At 43.6% G+C, this 18575-nt stretch overlaps 1 protein-coding gene across 9 annotated transcripts in view; it reads left to right on the plus strand.

Moving 5' to 3' along the window:
* Nucleotides 1–18575, plus strand: part of NOS1 (nitric oxide synthase 1) — a 153292-nt gene that overhangs the window by 82271 nt on the left and 52446 nt on the right. For 8 of the 9 annotated variants that reach the window (XM_059713558.1, XM_059713559.1, XM_059713560.1 and 5 more), the window contains one exon: nt 14826–14958. In XM_059713558.1, the coding sequence (XP_059569541.1) occupies nt 14826–14958 (133 nt within the window). Of the gene's footprint in view, nt 1–14670; nt 14746–14825; nt 14959–18575 lie in introns of those variants that run through there. The other variant, XM_019493755.2, reaches the window with a different exon arrangement.

Here is an 18575-nt window from a genome sequence, read left to right on the forward strand (position 1 = left end):
ACACAGGACATGCATCACACAGCCCTACAAAGGTTTAAGTCACTCTTCAAGTTAATGCTGTGCTTCAAAGTCAATTTTATTTTATATACTGGTGTAAATTCCACTGGAGAATAGGTCATACATTGACAGCCCTAGTCAATTTAATCCCCAAATAGCCATTTGCTCAACCTGAAACTATTATTATTAGCTCACCTGACACCTAGTGGAGATATAGTATGCAGCCAGCTTGGAAGAGCTATGCATCTGTTTGCTCCAGAGACCAATGAAATTCACATTGGCATACAAACTAGTGTTAATGTGTCATGTGTCTGCACCCACAGTGAGAGATGGTTTGGTCTGCAGGACAAGCATGCAAAGCCTGTGGTACTAGACAACAGCTTAGCTGTGAATGCTACTGTGGTAGATGTCAAAAATGGTTATAAAATAGTTAGGCAGTAGTTCAATACAGCTGTAACACCTTGGCTGTAATTTTTTCAGATCATACAAGGTAAATGACATTGAGCCTAGTCAGAATTGGAATAGAAGAGCTCTAGGCAAATCCTAGGTGCCAGTTGTTTCAGCACAGGATACTCCTTTGCCTGAATCCGTACTAAATGTATGCTTTTGCATGCTGTTCGGGGGCACTGGTGTTGGAAAGCCATCTTTTGGAGAAGACCTAGACGGGTGGTCCAGACTACATACCAACATTAACAATCCCATGGCACTCTCTTTCAGTAGGAGTTCTGGCCCTGGGTACATTCTGCTATGAATAATTGTGTTTTTCTTGTGGTTTCATTCAGGTAGCATGCTTTTCTTTTGCATGTGCTGTTTAAACAGCCACTGTACACTTCAGAATATTTCATTACCATAAAACAATTCCCATGTGCAGAACGTATGGGATCCTTTGGAACAAAGGGAAAGACCTGACAGTGTGCTTCTTCACAGTGGGCCCAATACTGGGGTTCTTGTTCAGGACAAATTCTTTCTGAAATCAGTGAGCGTTTTCCTTGCATTAATATTGAGTAACTTGGAGAATTTAGACCTACTCATAAGATTAAACGCAAGGAAAACTAGAAGTTTAAGCTGACGGAAGATAGCTTTACTGCATCCCAAGTATCAATGGTCTGTATTCGCCTAAAAGAAGTGCCCAAGATAGATGCCATCCAGCCAGTCACAACATGGGGAGAAAGCCATGATGAGGAAAGCATCAAAGGCCCCTGGCAGACATTACACTTAAGACACAATTAACCTGTTAGTCTCACCATAAATAGTAACCTGGCCACATGTTCTGGCAGTTAATGATGTGACAAAATGAAGAAACAGACACAAAAATATTCCACAAAATGTGTGATATTTTTGTGGCTGGTTTCCATTGCACCTTAAATTGAATGTGTGGCATGGTAGCTCTGGTATCAGCTGTATGGCAGGGCTTGGTTGACTGCTTCCCCTCCCCTTGAGCTGGCAGGCTGGCAGCTGTGTGGTGCAGCCCTGCATGGGGCTGCATCTGGCTGTTCTCAGGGTGTTGAATCAAGAAGAGCTCAGCTGGGCTGGGGTGCAGGTGGCAGGGAGCTGTGGAGCTCCCCACGACCGAGTGTGGGGCTTGTCTTGCCCCACAGCACTAGCTGCAGCTGAGGAACAAGGCACATTCTTACGCCAGGTTAAAAGGAGCCATGGGGCTCCCTGCAACCTGGCCAGTTGACTGCCTTGCCCCATAGCTCCCAGAAGTTGTGGAGCAGGGCACTTAACGTATCCTAGGATGGAGACTCTGTAGGACCATCAAATGAGTTGTGTGCCGGGGCCTAAGAGGTTCTCTATAGGCTGCTGGAGAAAAATAGGATGCAGTTTGTGCATTGCCAGCTAACCTTGCTCTATTTCTTTCTAGTTTAGCCCCTTAGCATGAAGAGGGTGGTCATGTCCCATCTCTTTTCTTATTTCTTTATTTTGTTTTTCTTTCTAAGTCTTATTCTATAAAATAAATACATAGGCAAAACCACAGCAGTAATACTACACCCCCCCAAAAAACAAAACAAAACCAACAACTCAAAAACAATAGTACTAGCATTAGAGAAAGACCTGGGCCAAGGTTGGGAGGTCATTCTGTGATGGATTTGAGACTGGTTTATCTTATGTCAGAAAGGAACATTTTGCACTTCTCTGAGGAAGATTTTTTTTAAATTGTCATAGGTCTATCCAAAATATTTGGTTCACATTTTGAGAGGTTTTTTAAAATGTTGTGTTATAACTTAAAAATAGAAATAACAGGTACTTCGAAACAAAACATATTCTGTTGTTACATTACAAAAATATTAAAGTGAAATGATCTGGCATCATTAGACATTCTCCTTTTATCTAATCCAGTTATTTTTTCAGTTGGGATTCTGGCTATGGCGATCCTATTTTGAGGAAGGCTTTTAATTTCCTTAGAATAGCATGGCCCGATGGAAAATGGTTCCGCTGAAATGTCCCTTACCAGATCTAATAACGGGAATGCTGAAGGCTACCCCCAGCATGCAGGCTCTATAGTTTTCTAAAAAGTTACATTTATTCTTTTCTTCCTGTCCACTTTCCTTCCTGTGCCTTTTCAAGTAAATCTACCATGTTATGATTGAGAATGCACTTAATTTTGGACCTGTACGTGGGACAAATATGCCTAATATATTTTTCAGGGGGACTGGACTAGATGACCTTGTAAGATCCCTTCCAGCCCTACTTCCCTGTGATCCTATAACATAGGCAGACTTCATTTTCAATACAGATGTGCAGCCAGTCCTAGCTTTCTGACTCGGACAGTAGTTCTTAACCATTTTAGATTCATTTCACCCCTCATTAGACTCAAGGGACCCCTTGGAAAATGCCAGCTCTTAGTTTTCACTCATTTTTGACTACAGAAAAATAATAGAGCAGCTTTTCTGTTGCAGAGAAAGCAGAAAGAGCACAACAGGTCAGAATCTCTTTAACACTATGGATTCCTGTTTGAAATCTCTGGATTTGTCTTGTGAATCGTGTGTGTACCTACCATTGCTAACATTGTGGAACCACCCCATGGCACACTTGAAAGGATCTCATGGCACTCATGTTGAGAATCAGTGAACGAGCTTGTTGTGGCCGAGTTAGAAGTATGAATTACATCCCAGGTCCTAGTGAGAGTAATAGCCAAGCTCTCAGCAAAACCATGCTTCAGCCTTTGGGCTGGTTCAGTTCACGATGTTTCACTGGTTGAAAATGAGGAACAATTGAAAGTGTTACAAGGCCTCCGTTCCACAGAGAATAGCACAAAAATAAATACCCTGAGAATCCAGTGTTCCTAGGAAAGGGAGAGCAAACAATTTCTTAGATATATCAAAACCCAGTCTTGCCTATAAGGAAAAAAACTGGAAGTTGGCTGTCAGTATGTATTTCACATGCAGTCTGTTGACTGACTGGGCTGCTGAAAGGAAAATATACATGCAGTGAGTCATAAGGCACTAGTGATAAGGTAGAATATATTGAACACAAGTAGCATAATTTCTCAGCCTCTTGTAGGCTCAGATCAAGTGTGGTAATCCTAGCCCACAAAGAGAGAGTAGCTGGAACAAATGTCTTGAGATTGCAGCCCCTCATAATTCACATGATAGCAGGGCCAAACACATATTAGTTCAATATCTATAGAAGAAAAAGAGTGTAACTGATGCTTAAGATCAGACACTTCCCCACAGGTGTGTGGCAACTTGGCAGTTCTGCCTTTTGTTTCATTTGTACTGCCCTTGAAATTTTCCAGGATTTTTCTCTCTCAGGGCAGCTAGCCCTTTTTCACACACTATTCAAAGTAGATTGCAATGGTGCATCTGCATGGACAGTGAGCTCTTCCAGGGGGACTTGATTTTAATCCTTTTTTTTTCATCAACTTGCTTAATTTAAGTAAGATAGTTTGGCTGGAAGTCGAAGGTTGCTGTTCATTTGCAGAAAAACACAGCAGAGGGGGAACACTTATAAAGCAATATCTGAAACTGGCCAAATCCTGACTGACATCCATGAGAGTTTGCGGGCAGTAAGGACTTTAAGATCTGGTTCCATGTCTAACATTGTCATTAGCATAGTGGGTGTTCAGAACCCCTGCAGGGCATGTAATAAAAGCTTAACAATATACTACAACTCATAAACAGCTAAGAGCAGCCTCATCAGTTAAATCGTTTGTTAATCCACCAAGACATTGGATACACTTAACTTCCTGCTTGATGCACTCCTTAGTGAGGCTTCCAGACCTGAGCATTTGATGCATTTTAAATGTTCCTTTATTGGTGAGAAAGCAGTTCCTACTTTGATCAGTTATAATCTCCTGGTTCTTTCTGAGAGAATGGCAACAATTACTGCATCCTGCCTCTTTAAATAACTCCTTTGGTTTCAGTTGGTTTTGGCATTCTCCACTTCCTTCCCTTAACCACTGCACAATGCTGCTCTGAGCAACTATCTTCTGTTTCCCATGGCAGTTTGTGTTTCACTGGGACATGACATGATCCCCTTTCTATGTTGGCTTGTCCTTAGTCCTGCCTCTGCACATAAATGCAGGTGATGGTGATTGTCTGAATTCTGACCTTGGCTTGGCCCTAAATAAAAGAGAAAAAAAATCTCAGTAGCAGGGTTTCTAGCTACCACCTACTGTACATTGCTGTGACTAGTGCTTCTCTACTTTTTTAGACTCAAGGCACCCTTCAGAAAATGCCAGCTCTTAGCTTTCACTCATCTTCTGACTACAAAAAAAGCAGTTCTGTTGCAAAGAACTCAGACCAGAGCAGGTCATAATGTTTTGGACACTATGGATTTCTAATTGAAATCTCTGGTTTATCCTGTGAATCATGTGCAGGTGTTTGCATAATTAACAGTTCTGTGACTGTAGATTCTAGGTGATTTTCTCCAAGATGTTCTCCAGAATGTGAACTTCTACCTGAGAATGTAGGAAAACCAGGCAGAGGGTGAAGGTGAGGGAGCCATATACAACCCCCACCTTGGCCTGTGTTAGTTGATGATGAGTGAAAGGCGTACAGAATTTTGCTAGAGGAAACCTTGCATCAAGCTTGCTCAAGGACAAATTGCAACGGGGAAAAAAACATCCTTCTCTTCCATAGCTTAGAAAAACGAGCACATGCAAGCACACAGCTTTCCTCCCAGCTTTTACTGACACAGATTCCTATAGCTTGTATTTTTTATTTCACCTGCTGGGGCAAGAACAATCATGCGTCTACATGTTCATTAATGCACTTTTGCTATTGTGCATTAAATTTAGTACCTCTAATGTGAAGTACCAAAAAAGGCACATTAGGCTGCTCTAATACTCAGTAGCAAGAGTGCACACTTTTTTAGTGATGCTTAATGCACAATAGCCTATTTTTACTGTGCATTAGCATATTAGCATGGTTTTTGATGTGATGCTTTAATGTGCAGTAAAGTAGACTACTGCACATTAAAGTGCATGCGTAGATGTGCCCACTTTTGATAACAGAACCAATGCCATTAGGAGTGTAGACCTCCAAGCCCTTAACCACTCAAACAAATTGACTACCAGGGATTACAGAAGATAGTTATTTTTCTGATCTGTGTATAAGAAATCTGAGAGAACTTTCTGCCAAATAAACTCAGAGGAGTATTCCCCAGAAAAACAACTTTTCTATTATTTTTTTTTTTTCAGGAGGGCTCTGGAGAAAGCTCGCTGAGGACTATCTATGCAGCTTCTGCTCTGGTTCATCACACTAAACTCAGTGCAATCCTCAAATTAGTCAAAAGATAACAGTGTCTTTTTCATCTCTTCTAAGCCAGAAACTCTTCTGAGGGTGATACTTCTCTAAATTTTTACATCTCTTCTGAGAGAAGTTACTTTAGGACCATGGTTTTCAACCTTGTTAGAATCAGAAAATGCCAGCTTTTAGCCTTCACTCATCTTTTGACTTTTAACAAAATAATAGAGCAGTTTTTCTGTTGCAAAGAACTCAAACCACAGCCAGTCAGAATGTTTTGGACACTATGGGTTCCTACTTGAAATCTCTGGTTTATCTTGTGAATCATGTGTAGGTGTTTGTGCACCTAAAAGTGCTAACATTGTGTGGCACCCCACAACACCCTTAACAGTATTTTGCAGCACCCTACTTGAGAATCACTGCTTTAGAATGACTTCTACTTGCAGAGCAACATTCTGTTCTGTAGGATCCCGTTACAAAGAGAGGCTCTTGAAATGAACATGCTAAAGTATTAACAAAATCAGTGAATGTGACATCAGTAGAATTGCTCCCATGGACAAAGAGCCCTTAGGTTCTAGATAGCTATACGAGTCTTCAAAAGATCTGAGGTAAAATTTTCAAAGTCACTTAGGATCAAATACATGTGCTCATTGGCATTCTGATTAAAACACCACTGTGTTGTCACAGCATCACATGCATTAAACCCCCCTGCATTTAAAAATGGCCACAGGGTGCTTTAACTAAACCTTGTTTAATTTGGTTTAGATAAAGCACCCCGTGGCCATTTTTAAATGCATGGAGGCTTAATACAGGTGATAGTGAGGTGTTTTAATTAAAGGGGCTGCCTGGGAACCTCTCTAATTAAAATGCCTCCACCCTCCCCCTCTGAGCACATGTATAGGCAGCCTTAAGTTCTTGAATTATTTAAAAATACATCTTAGGCTCATAAATCTTTTAGATGCTTTGGAAAATACTACTCCTGGTGACTTGGTTCAGGTAACATCGTCATATACACTGCCATCAAGGCCTTTATCTAAGAATTTCAATTAACTTTAGGCTACGAACAGATGTTGCATTTGTCCCTGGATAACTTGGACCTGTGTTTGTCTTCAAGAAACACATCCTGGGATTGGCATGTATGCACATCATCCTTCTAATCAGGGGTTAGTGAGTGACTGAATGCAGTGTCACTTTTCTGCCATAGATTCAATGGTGCAGTCCTGGGATAGCTGTACAGATGTGCTTTGCAGTATCCCAGGATAAACTGTTACTACCTCTTATCTAGGAAACTTTTTTAGGATTTATCCCAGGACAATAGGTATGGATGTTTGTATAACTGCACTTTGTCCCAGGATTAAAATGGTTTTCCCTGGGACAGATGTGACATCTGTACGCAGCCATACAGAAGTGGGAAAGTAGTTTTATTTTCCTGTTGCAGATGCGGAAAGTGAGGCACAAAAAGGGGTAGCAATTTGCTGACAGCTACACAGTAAATCTGTGGATATTTTTGGCCACAGGAAAGGAGGTGTCCCTGACTCTCACTCAGATATGCTTCCTTCAGAAGTTTTGCTGCATATCTCGCACTCCAGATTTCTTACATCTGATACACAAAGCTAGAAACCTCATGAGAACAGGCTGTTTTGCAGAATCTTGTCACATTCTCTTTACATCCCTGCAAACAAAGAGGGGGCTGTAGGATGAAATGCAATTATTTGCATAATTAAGCAAATTGTTTTTAACCTCTAGTGAGGTTTGGGATAGGATTAATGTTGGGTTTTAATGCTTCATCCAGACTGATTCAACTTTCCTAAATCATTCCAGGAAGATGCATGTTCAGTCTCTTTGGGGAAGAAAGAGATTCCAATCTTCCCTTAGATGATTTGTTCCATTGTTCCACTGTTTATAGTTAAGAAGCTTTTCCTGAGATTTACTTTGTATCCTGCTCTCTGAGACAAAAAGCCACCTCTTCTCCATCATCTTTATGGCAGCATTTCAGATATTTCAAAACAGCTATAATGTCTCCTCCTCAAATCAACCACTCTTTCAGCCATGATCATGGTCCTTTGCTGTTACCATGAGATGGTTGGTTTTGTCTCCTGCTTAGATGATTCTGGATAGGTTCTTGGTGCTGAATGAAGAATGGAGGGGTGAAGCTGTGGTATTCACTTCCTACTTGCAATGCACAAGGTAGCTGACTGTACAAATGAGTTCAGATGAGTGTCTGGTCTTTTTCTATGCCCTTGGCACATACAGTATTTATGGCTTTGATGGTGTGAGTTTAGATGAGTGTCTGGTCTTTTTCTATGCCCTTGACACATACAATATTTATGGCTTTGATGGTGTGTAGACAATGAGATTATATATGGGGTAATCGACTTGCTGCTGCTGCTAATTTATTACCTGCTGAGATTCCAACATGCTAACAAACAGCCACTTGGATGAGCTTGCATATACCTTCCTGGAAACAACAGGGTTAGGTGGGGCTCCTGCAGGCATATGCTCTGTGTCATCTTTGAGTCTTGTTAGAATATCTGGTGTGTTGGAGTCAGCCCTTTTGAGCTCATATTTGAGCTGAGCGGCTATGTCACCCCGTTACCAGCTCGAGGCAGGAAGTTTTCTCATGACGTCAGATGCCAATGAATTCAAAAGGAAACTTTTGATCTCTTGATTGGTTCTGTGTGCATGACTGCTTTCCTCCTCTGGACAGGATGTCTGTCAGCTTTTGTCATCTAAAGGGGGGCTTGCATACCCTCAGGTCCAAGTGCCCACCAGCTCTGTTCTAGGTTGTTATGCTGGTTCACATACCACCATACACTCTCTGAATTCAGGATTTTTGCTGTGGGAGGGGGCATAGACAATACGTAAGTGTTGGCAGGAGGGAGGGGAGGGCATAACTCTGTGCCACTGCCACTATCCCCACTGCTGCCAGGCATTGGCTCCAGCTGGGCTGCAGCCCCACAACCTGCCACCAGCACTGAAATTGTGCTGCTGCTACCCCCACTGCTGCTGGGCCCTGGCTCTAGCCAGGCTGCACCCCATACCCCATTGTTGGCACAGAAATCTGGGGGGGGGCATGTGCTCCCCATTGCTTCCCCCCAACACACATCACATATGGGAAGGAGAGCAGAAGCGAAAGTAGGATTTGGAAGGAGGGAAGAGACAGGTCCTTGGAAATGCCAAGAGGAAGCCAAAGCCTGCTGCTGGGGAAGCCTGGAGAACCATGGGACTGATCTGCCCGTAGGTAGCTGGGAGGCATGACATTGGCCAGGATACAGCCTGCAGAGCCAGAATGTAACATCAGCACATCTTGTCTGACCAGGAGAGACAGATACTGCATCATCTCTTCCTCCTATCCATGGTCAGACTGGGAAATCTGACCTGTATGAGGGTACACGACAGCTTTATCATTTAAACAATAGATCATGTATATCCATGGTTCTCAAGGCACCCCCCCAAAAATTTTCAAAATTTAGTGGCATCCCATTATAAATAAATGAATGTAAATATATTATGCATACTATAATATACACACAATAATTCTATTATTAATTACTATGTTAGCAATGGATTAGGTTATTATAATTATATTGCGATCAGTCCATTGCCACCACCACTGAGGCCAGGTGGAACTGCACTGCTGCTCACCTCCTTCACAGCCAGATCAGGAAGCAGTTGTGGCAGGAGCATGTCCTTCACAGTGTCTCCAAAAAATAGAGGCACATGGGGCAGGTGGAACTGTCCTGCAATGTCTTGCATACCTCTGTTTTTAGGAGGCTTATCAGATACGGGTGAAGGCATGCCATTTCTGCTGCAGATCTTCCTAGTTCAGATCCAGCATGCTTCCTGAAAAAAGGGTCATGCGGTGCAATTCTGCCTGGTGGCAGCAGCATCTATCTCCAGGGTGCCACTACCAGGGGGTTCTCATGACAGTACTGTGGTTGAGAAGCGTGTGTATTAGCTGTGATTTTTCTTAGCAACTTGGCTTAGGAGAGGGATATGATGCAGCAGCATAATACATGGTGTTTAATATTAATCTATAACAGTATACAGACATTTCAAGACTGTTTTGGCTGTTTGAAGTATAAAGAGGATGTTACAGTGTTCCTCAGTACAAAGCATATGATTCTGTGCAGAAGTCAGTGTGTTGCTCATTTGTATGGCAGTCATATGAATAGGGTACTAGACTGGGATTTAAAGGTCTGGAACAAAGTCCTGGCACCACTTATGTCAATAGGAAAACTCCCGTTGACTTCAGTGGGGCAGCATTTTACCTCCAAATCCTTTTCACAGCCCTGCAGCTGATCCGCTGGGTGCCTTAGGCAGCAGGTTCATTGAAATCTCTGTGCTGCTTTCCTTTCTCATACTTTGTCTGTCTTGTCTATTTAAATTGTAAGACCTTTGGAGCAGCGATTGCATCTCTCTCTACTTGTAAGTCAGGGATCGCATCTCTCTGTGTTTGTACAGTAGCAGGGCCCAGTTTTGGTCAAGACCTCTAGGTATGGATGTTTAATGCAAATAAATAATAGCAGCAATATAAACCTCAAAAAGGAGGAAGGGGTTCATTGTTAATAACACTTGTGTGCATACACGCGCACATGCACACAGAGAAATAATGGATCAAAGATTGAGGCACTTAACCTAAGACTCTGAAAATCCCTGGAGTTCAGCTTAGACTTCCTGTGTGATGCTGGGCAAGCGACTGAAGCCCAGATCCTCCCAGACACCTAATTCCCATTGAAATCATAGAGAGGGGTTTGTTCCCTATGTACTTTTGTGAATTTGGGGCTGAGACCCTATCTGTTTTTAAAAGGTTTGATTGTTCTACCCTCCAACTATCTGGGCAACCTCCTGCTCCCCACCTCCCTCCAGTAAATCACCAAGGAAGCTCCTTTGTTAGAATAGTTTCAGACAGCTTCTTGAATAAGGATATTTTTATGTGAGGGCATTTTTCCAAGAAAACTTTGTCTATATGAAGTTTACCTGCAGAGCTGTATCAGTAGGGGTATGGTTTTATTATTTTTTATTATTTTTTCATTATTTTATATTTCATTATGTTATTATTATTTCACTATTTTTATGTTTCTCACCATGATAACTATATCCAGAAACCTTTAAGTGTAAACTAAGCCTTGATCTCTGACTGAGTATATCATGCTGCTCAACCAGAGTGCTGCAGTATCCTGGGGTGTCATGAGATCCTTTTAAGGATACTGTGCAGTGCCACACATCATTAGCACTATTGGGTATGCGACATGATTCCCAAGATAATAAACCCAGAGATTTCAAATAGGAATCCATAATGTCAACATCTGTCTTGTTGCAGTCTTTCTGATTTCTGTGCAACAGGAGAATTGCTCTATTATTTTTCTGTTGTCAAAAAACAAGTGGAAGTGAAGAGTTATTTTTTTCTGAGTTGTGTCTTAAGTCTAACAAGATTGAGAACCACTGGCTTGCATAATACAATGCTTAATACCTAAGCTAGCTCAGGTGCCAATAGCAGTACCGTTGCATCTACATGGTGCTTTGTCTGGACAAATAGACCCTGCCTTTTACAATGTGGGTATCTGTATGGTACTACATTGTGTATTCTGTGCCTCAGATCTCCATGTGTGAAATGTAGATCATAATAATTCCCTACTTCTGAGCCGTGTTGCAGAGACTGAGGATGTTCTTTTGTTACAGAAATTAGGACAGGAAAGAAAACTAAGATAAGGGCAATCCATGCTCTGAAGAGTGCTTGCATTGTGTTCCTAAGGCATGAGTTTTATTTCATGTTTACAGTCTCAGAGGTGTCTGTGCAATGGGAAATCAGTACCACAGAAATAAAGAATCCCCCATTAGGCCTGTGCGAAGTGGCTAGTATTCTCTTTGGATTCAAATTCGGCCAATTCAGGGGAGAGTGAGTCGATTCAGTGATTCGAATCACTGTCCTGATTCAATTCGGTCAAATCTGATTTGGAGATTCACCTGCTGCCAAATCTCTGAATCTCCGAATCAGTCAGCCCCATCCCCTGCCCCTCTCCCAGCCCAGCAATGGCTGACCTGCCTGCCCCAGCTCCCAGTACTTGCTAAAAAAAAAAAAAAAAAGCTCTAACTCAGCGGGTGGTGGGAGGCGATCCCTGCTGCCCCCCCCCCCGCTGTCCCCCACTGCCCCACACTGTGTGGGGGGCTCTGCACAAGTCCCCTGACCCCTCCTCGCTTCCCCAGCCCCCTCACGGGTGCCCTGCCTGGGCCAGCTCTGGCCCTTTAAGCGGGGGTTGGCAGGGGCCCCCCCCATGGTCCTCTCCCCTCTCCCCTGCCCCCTACTTACCAGCTCGGAGTCCAGCTGCAGCTCCCTGCTGCAGCCACTGGGGGCTGCCTGAATCATCAAAGCTCTCCGAATCTTTTCCGAAGATTCAGAGAGCTTTGAATCGATTCAGACATTTAAATTTGTCCCCTGATTCAATTTGAATTTGGAGATTCGGCCACCGAATCAGCTGAATCTCCTCTGAATCGAATCACCACCCTAACCTTTGCGCAGCCCTATCACCCATCCAGGAAGAGCATAGTCTACATGCAGGAGTGGGTACAGAGCAATCAGAGTGGGTTTAATATATATTTTATTCTGTATGCAGCACATAACCATTATTTTTGAGTTATCAAAGGGTTAGACTGTGTTTTCTTTGGTTCTGAATGAAGTAGATTAGTTTTGGGTGGTGTTATGTCTTTTATCTGATCAAAACCTTTTCATAGTGCACATGGAAGCCAAGAAAAGAACAGTTCCCTCCTCCTAAAGATGGGAGAGAGCAGTTGTTGAAATTTGGTTGAAATGTTTGTCAGATTTGAAATCTCTGAAATGTAAAGGGGACTTTCAGGCAGAGACTACCTGATGTTTAGAAAATATCCCTGGAGAGCAGTGAAGTCACTTGGCTGCCAGAGGGCTCAGACTTTTTGCTCCATGAACATAATAGGAACCTTTTAGTGACTGGAATAAAAGAACAAGCTGGAAGGCAATAAAGTTTTTTATCCAATTTATACCAGAAGTCACCTGCATGGGAACAATAACCCATAACTTAGTTTGTTTATCTGCATTTCCCTAGTTTCTAAAATGGAAATGGCTACCTGAACAGAGCACCTTGTGTTTGTATGCAGTATTCCTAATTAAAAGCCTGACCCAAAGCACACTTACAGTGAATAGAAACACTGTCACTGATTTCACTGAGCTTTGAATAAAGGCCTAGATTTGCAACTGGAAGACCTTTCAGATCTTTCTTTTTCTCAGGGGAATAAAGATGAGTTTTTCAAGGAAAAATGAAATGGACAGAGCAAATCAGAAGAACAATCCCCAGAAAAGTAGTCTGGTAATCTGGGAATCTCTAACAATGTGCAACTAAGCAATAGCATTAGTAAAAAAGAAATTTCTTCCCAATCACAGTGAACAAGTGGGTCATTTATTTCCTGAAGCATGAAGGGCAATTTATTCAAACATTGTATCCTAACTGATGTAATTGTGGAGTCTAACCTTTCATTGTTTGGGGGTGTGGACCCCCTGGGACAACTGTTTTTAACCCTACTGAAAAAATTTCCTCAGTAAGATATTGTGGGGATGAGATTCATGGATTAATTAAGAACAGTGTACTTTTAAAGCAATATTTCTTTGCATTACTCTAGTTTTGATCTAGTAAAGACAGCAAAACCAATGCTCTTTGTTTTACAGTTCCTCTTCCCAAATGTAATTGTCCAGCCCTGAAAACCTGACTGAATTTACACATGTGAGGACCTTTGTAGTCCTCAGTAGAATTCACATGCATAGGATGCTTTTGGGGCTCGAGGCTACAAACTTTTAATTCTCCACTCCTGGCTCCCCAGCTCATTTTTCATCTTCTCTACTTGGGGAAAAAACACAGAGATTTTAATTCCCAAAGGCATTTTAGAATATTCCCTAGCAGACCTATCTTTCATCTCCTTTTTGCCAGTGCTTCTGTTTTGTTTTGAAGTGCTTGTATATTGAAGGAGTGTATTTTTGATTACGTTCTTATTGTGTCAGTTTTGTTCTTATTCTTTTGTACAGTAGAGTGCTTAAGGAAGTGTGTAGGGGGATAGAAAGCCTGACACGTAACTAAAAGAAGATATTACTTATGTTGGCTTGGTTCCTGTGTTGGTTGATGGTGGGTCTTCTGGTAGTTAGTTGTTAGGGTTCGGTGTAGTCTTTCTCAGAAAGCAGAGTTGTAAGGGCTTTGTCACATGGGACACATCAGATGTTTTATATAGATTATAGTGAGCATTACTGTACTGCATTCAAAGTTAGAATGTGTTCTGAGCAGTCTCATGGTAATGCTTACTACAATTTCTAACATGATTGCTGACAAAATCTCTTATGTGAAGCATGCTCATTGTTGGTCCCAGCCCTGGCATCACACTGGGAACCATGCAGTGGAAGCCATGGGTCCCATGCAGTGCCACTGCTGATTGTCAGTCCCAGCCCTGACACTGCGATAGAGCTACTTTAAGAGTCCAGTATAGTGCTGGGGTTGGGATCAGCAATCAGCAGCTGTGCTTGTATTATCTCCATGGAGCTGTTGTATGATGGATGAACACGTGTTAATATGACCAGGAGATACGCCCAGAAAAAGTCCTGAGTTTGCTATGATACAACCACACTTTACACACTTTTTAATCCTTGAATTTGCAAACTCTTACATTTTAAATGCAGTTAATGTGTTATAAGCGTAACATGTGTTGTGGCCTTTTGCATAGTTATTGCTTCAATAACTTAGCCAGATGAGGACTTCAATTCCCTGATGTTTATAGGAACTATATTTGTTTCTGTGAAACTATTCCTATTGTTTGTGGTTGAGTTAAATCAGGATGATTTATCCTCTTGGTCAGTTTGGTGAGTTTTGTTTAGTCCCTTCCTCCCTCCCCAAAAGATTTGAGTTTCCAGTTCTGCAGGAAGTAGTCTAGAGCAAGTTAAATCCTACACCCAGCCAGTTAACTGGAGATAGCAGAGTTGAATGCTAGTGGCACATCAGGCTGGGTTCTTTCTCCTTGCCATAGATGGGTTAGCTTTGTTTGTTGGGTAAGTGCAGGGAGATCTGAGACTGAGAACAAGCCGAGTGTTATTCTGTGAAGTCCATAATTACTGTTCCTTCCCTTCAGTTGCAGGGAAGCAGATAACAAGTCCCAGAAGCCCTTATCATCTGGAATGGAAAATGACAGAGTTTTCAATGACCTCTGGGGCAAGAACAACATGCCTGTCGTCCTTAACAATCCCTACTCGGAAAAGGAACAGGTAAGTGCTGTGATCCCTGTGGGTGCCCTTGGTGAGGGAATAAGCATAGGAGCATCAGGTGAGCTGCAGCCTGATTCTAGTAGTACAGTCCAATTCCATGTAGAAAAGGCCTGCTGCTAGATGGAGATTAGAGGTTTGGCTTGTGCATGGGGCTTCATTTAAAGGTGCCAGCCTGGAAGGGATACAGAAGAAAAGAGCATGCTGGAGGAGCAGATACTGCTCCTCAAGGATTATTGACTTCACTGGAAGATAGGGGAGCTCAGGCTCTTGCAGGTCTATATTGTGCTGCAGTAGAGGGACTGCAGATGGGCTACCGCACAGCGAGTGGTATTCCTTAATAGCTGTATTAATAAACCAATTATGAGGCTTCTGTCTCTCTGAAGCTGTGACCATGTGTGAGACTGCTTCTTGACTAGAACTAACACGGGGAAGTCAGCAGAGCACAAGAAGCCCTGAACTGTTCCTTTTGATTGAGTCCATGTAGGAGCAGTATTTTCAGGAAAGTATGCCCAAGTCTTCTCTGACCATAGTAAAGCAATAGCTCAGTTGCGATTACCTCTGTGTCTACACGTAGCCATATTCTGTGCAGTTAACCCAGTGCACAGGGCCGTCCCTGTGGGGGAGCGAATCGGGGCAACTGCCCCGGACCCCGTACTTTGGGGGCCCTGCAGAGCTGAGACGACTTTGCATCCAGCTGCTCACCACCTGCCCTGCTGCTGTGTCTGGGCCCTGCACAGGCTGATTTGCCCCGGGCCCCTCACCTTGCCCCGGTCATCTCTGCCAGTGAAGGCCCATTTATTTCAGTGGAATCAACCAAGAAGATGCCCATCAACTCCAGAAGCCAATTTCTGTGGTGCCCTATGTGCTTGGTTCCAGTCGAGGAGCTGCAGCTCACACTGAGTGCAAGTCTCCAAAGCAGTTTTCCTTGTACACACAGTTCAGAGTTCTGCCCGTTTCATGATGTGGATTGTTTGCTAGCATGAAACAGGATTTCCAGGAAATGGGCAGATTGGTGCCTAAAGATAGAGCAGAACTAGCTCCAGCTTTAAAAACTCCTCTACGGAGCATAGCCCTTTCTGGCCGGTTCTAGGCATGCAAGCATGTGCAGTTTGTGGCACTGCAGACCTCTTTGTGGTGCCACAAACAGCATGCCTGGCATGTTAAACTGTGTCCCCTGCTGAAAATTTGCAACACGGGGGCAAAATTTGCTACCAGGAAATCCTGGTATCAAAAAAAAATAAATAAAAAAAAAACCTATGAAAAGAAGTGGCACGCCACAGGAGCATGTGCTGGCAGACACAGAGGCTCAGTCCTCCCCTCCTCTAGTTCTGCCCCAGCTCCTCCAGCATACCAGGAACCAGGAGGAGCAGGGAAATGGGAGTTTCCCCAAAGTGGGGTACTTTGCCACACACAAAAGTGTGTGTGCAGGGGCATGTTCAGTGACAAAAAGTAGCAGCGCAGTTTTGTCCTGCTACTTTTTTTGCTGATGCAAGAGCACACTCCTGCTTGTGGGGACATGCCCTCTCAGGGCTAAGAAATGTTGCTCAGCATATTTCTATGTTAATCTGTCTCCTAGCACTTTACAAGTAACCATTCATTCTCACACCACCTTGCTGAATATGTATTATCCCTGGGTGAGCAGAGAGGACAAAGAAGGAAAGCAGTCTTTTCATCTTCTCCAAGTCAGTAGGATCACACCAGATATATGGTAGTGAAGATTCTGGCTTCTGGACTTTTTGGGTTAGGTTAATTTCTCAGATGGAACAGGTGTCAAAAGCAAGGTTGGCGATTGAAAACTCCTGATGCCTGCCCAGAGAGCATGCTGGGATGCTGGGGGAATCTGGTTTAACTCAAATCGGCAAAGGTTCTGGGACAGACATTGTATAAACTGGTTTGAGCCAACTCAATTAAGTCTTACTGCATCCAACCAGGTTTATCTCAAACCAGTTTCAGCCATTTTGAAACTGGTTTATGTGCACTGAATGTCCATTCTGTTACAGGTTTAAACCAGTTTCTGATCACTTAAACCGGTTTATGTGTAATGTCTGTTCCTGGCCTATGAGATTGCTTTGCAAGGGTTGATGTGCTTTCTTTCCCTACCTGAATTTTCCTTCTCACTTGGCTTCAGACTACTCTTCCCAGCTCAGTTTTTATTAATATGGTATGTCCTTATTTAGGGGATCCCAGTCAGAATTAGGGCATGTTGTACAAGGTGCAGTATTCACATTAGGGCTATGTGAAGCTTTGGGTGGTGATTCGATATGGAGGAGATTCGGCCTGATTCGGTGGCCAAATCTCTGAATCCGAATCAAATCAGGGGACCAATTAAAAGGTTTGAATTGATTCAAAGCTCTCCGAATCTTCAGAAAAGGTTCGGAGAGCTTTGATGATTTGGGCAGTCCCCAGTGGCTGCAACAGGAAGCTGCAGCCATTCCGAGTTGGTACGTAGGGGGCGGGGGAGGAGGGGGCTGGGGAAGGGAGGAGGGGACCATGGGGGAACCCCTGCCAGGACCCATCCTCTGCCTGCTCCCCCAGCCCCCCTGCCTGCCCCCCGCCCGCCCCAGCTCCCTGCCCTTTAAAGAAAAGCCCCAGTGCTCACTGGGTGCTGCCAGGCAGGGGGTGATCCCTGCTGCCTCCCACTGCCCCATGCTGCATGGGGGGCTCTGCACAAGCCCTCCGGCCCCCACTCCCCAGCCCCCCCATGGCTGCCCATGGCTCCAGCCCTTTAAGGAAAAAAAACAGAGAAAAGCCCTGGGACTCACTGCTTCTGCAGTGGCCTCAGGGCTTCAGGGGGTTTGTGGAAGAGTCCCCCACATGGCATGGGACAGTGGGGATCACCCCCCTTTCCCCCTTTTCAAGTTTTTTGTTTTTTTTCTTAAAGGGCCAGAGCTGTAGTGGGTGGGGCAGCCATGGGGGAACTGGGGGAGCTGGGGAGGGTTGGGGGCTCATAGAGAGACCCCCATGCAGTGTGGGGCAGTGGGGGGAAGTGGGGATCGCCCCCTGCCTGGCAGCACCCACTGCGTTTGGGTTTTTTATCCAAGTGCCAGGAGCTGGGGTGGGCGGGGCAGCCATTGCCAGGCTGGCGGGGGGATGGGCCAGGCTGATTCAGGACAGTGACTTGAATCAACGAATCGAATCACCATCCCCCGAATCGGCCGAATCTGAATCTAAAGCAAATACTAGCCACTTCGCCCAGACCTAATTCACGTGTAGGATGATGTTGCTCTAAACTGTTTACAATCTGAGATAAAAATTAAAAACCCAGCAAAGTCATGCTGTCCCTGATCTACTTTATCATTATCTGGCACTGGTGGGAGATGATATGACTTGCCTAAAAACACTTTAAAGATCTTGATTAAGACCAATATTCCTGTGTGCGCCTTCCAGGGAATTATGTTTTACTGTATGTTTATGGGAACTTTTTATGTCTAAATATTTAAAAGTATTTGCAATCTGTTTTTCAAAATGTTTACTTAGGGACTCTTAATACTGGATCTTGCCTATACAAGGGCAAATACCAGTAGGGCCAGAAAAAGAATAAGGGTCTCTAATCCCCTAGCCCTATGCCTGTCTATTGGATAACTCTTTCTCAAATAATCTCTATGCTTCTGTCTTTG

The sequence above is a fragment of the Alligator mississippiensis genome, chromosome 10 (genome assembly GCF_030867095.1).
Source record: "Alligator mississippiensis isolate rAllMis1 chromosome 10, rAllMis1, whole genome shotgun sequence".
NCBI lineage: Eukaryota > Metazoa > Chordata > Crocodylia > Alligatoridae > Alligator > Alligator mississippiensis.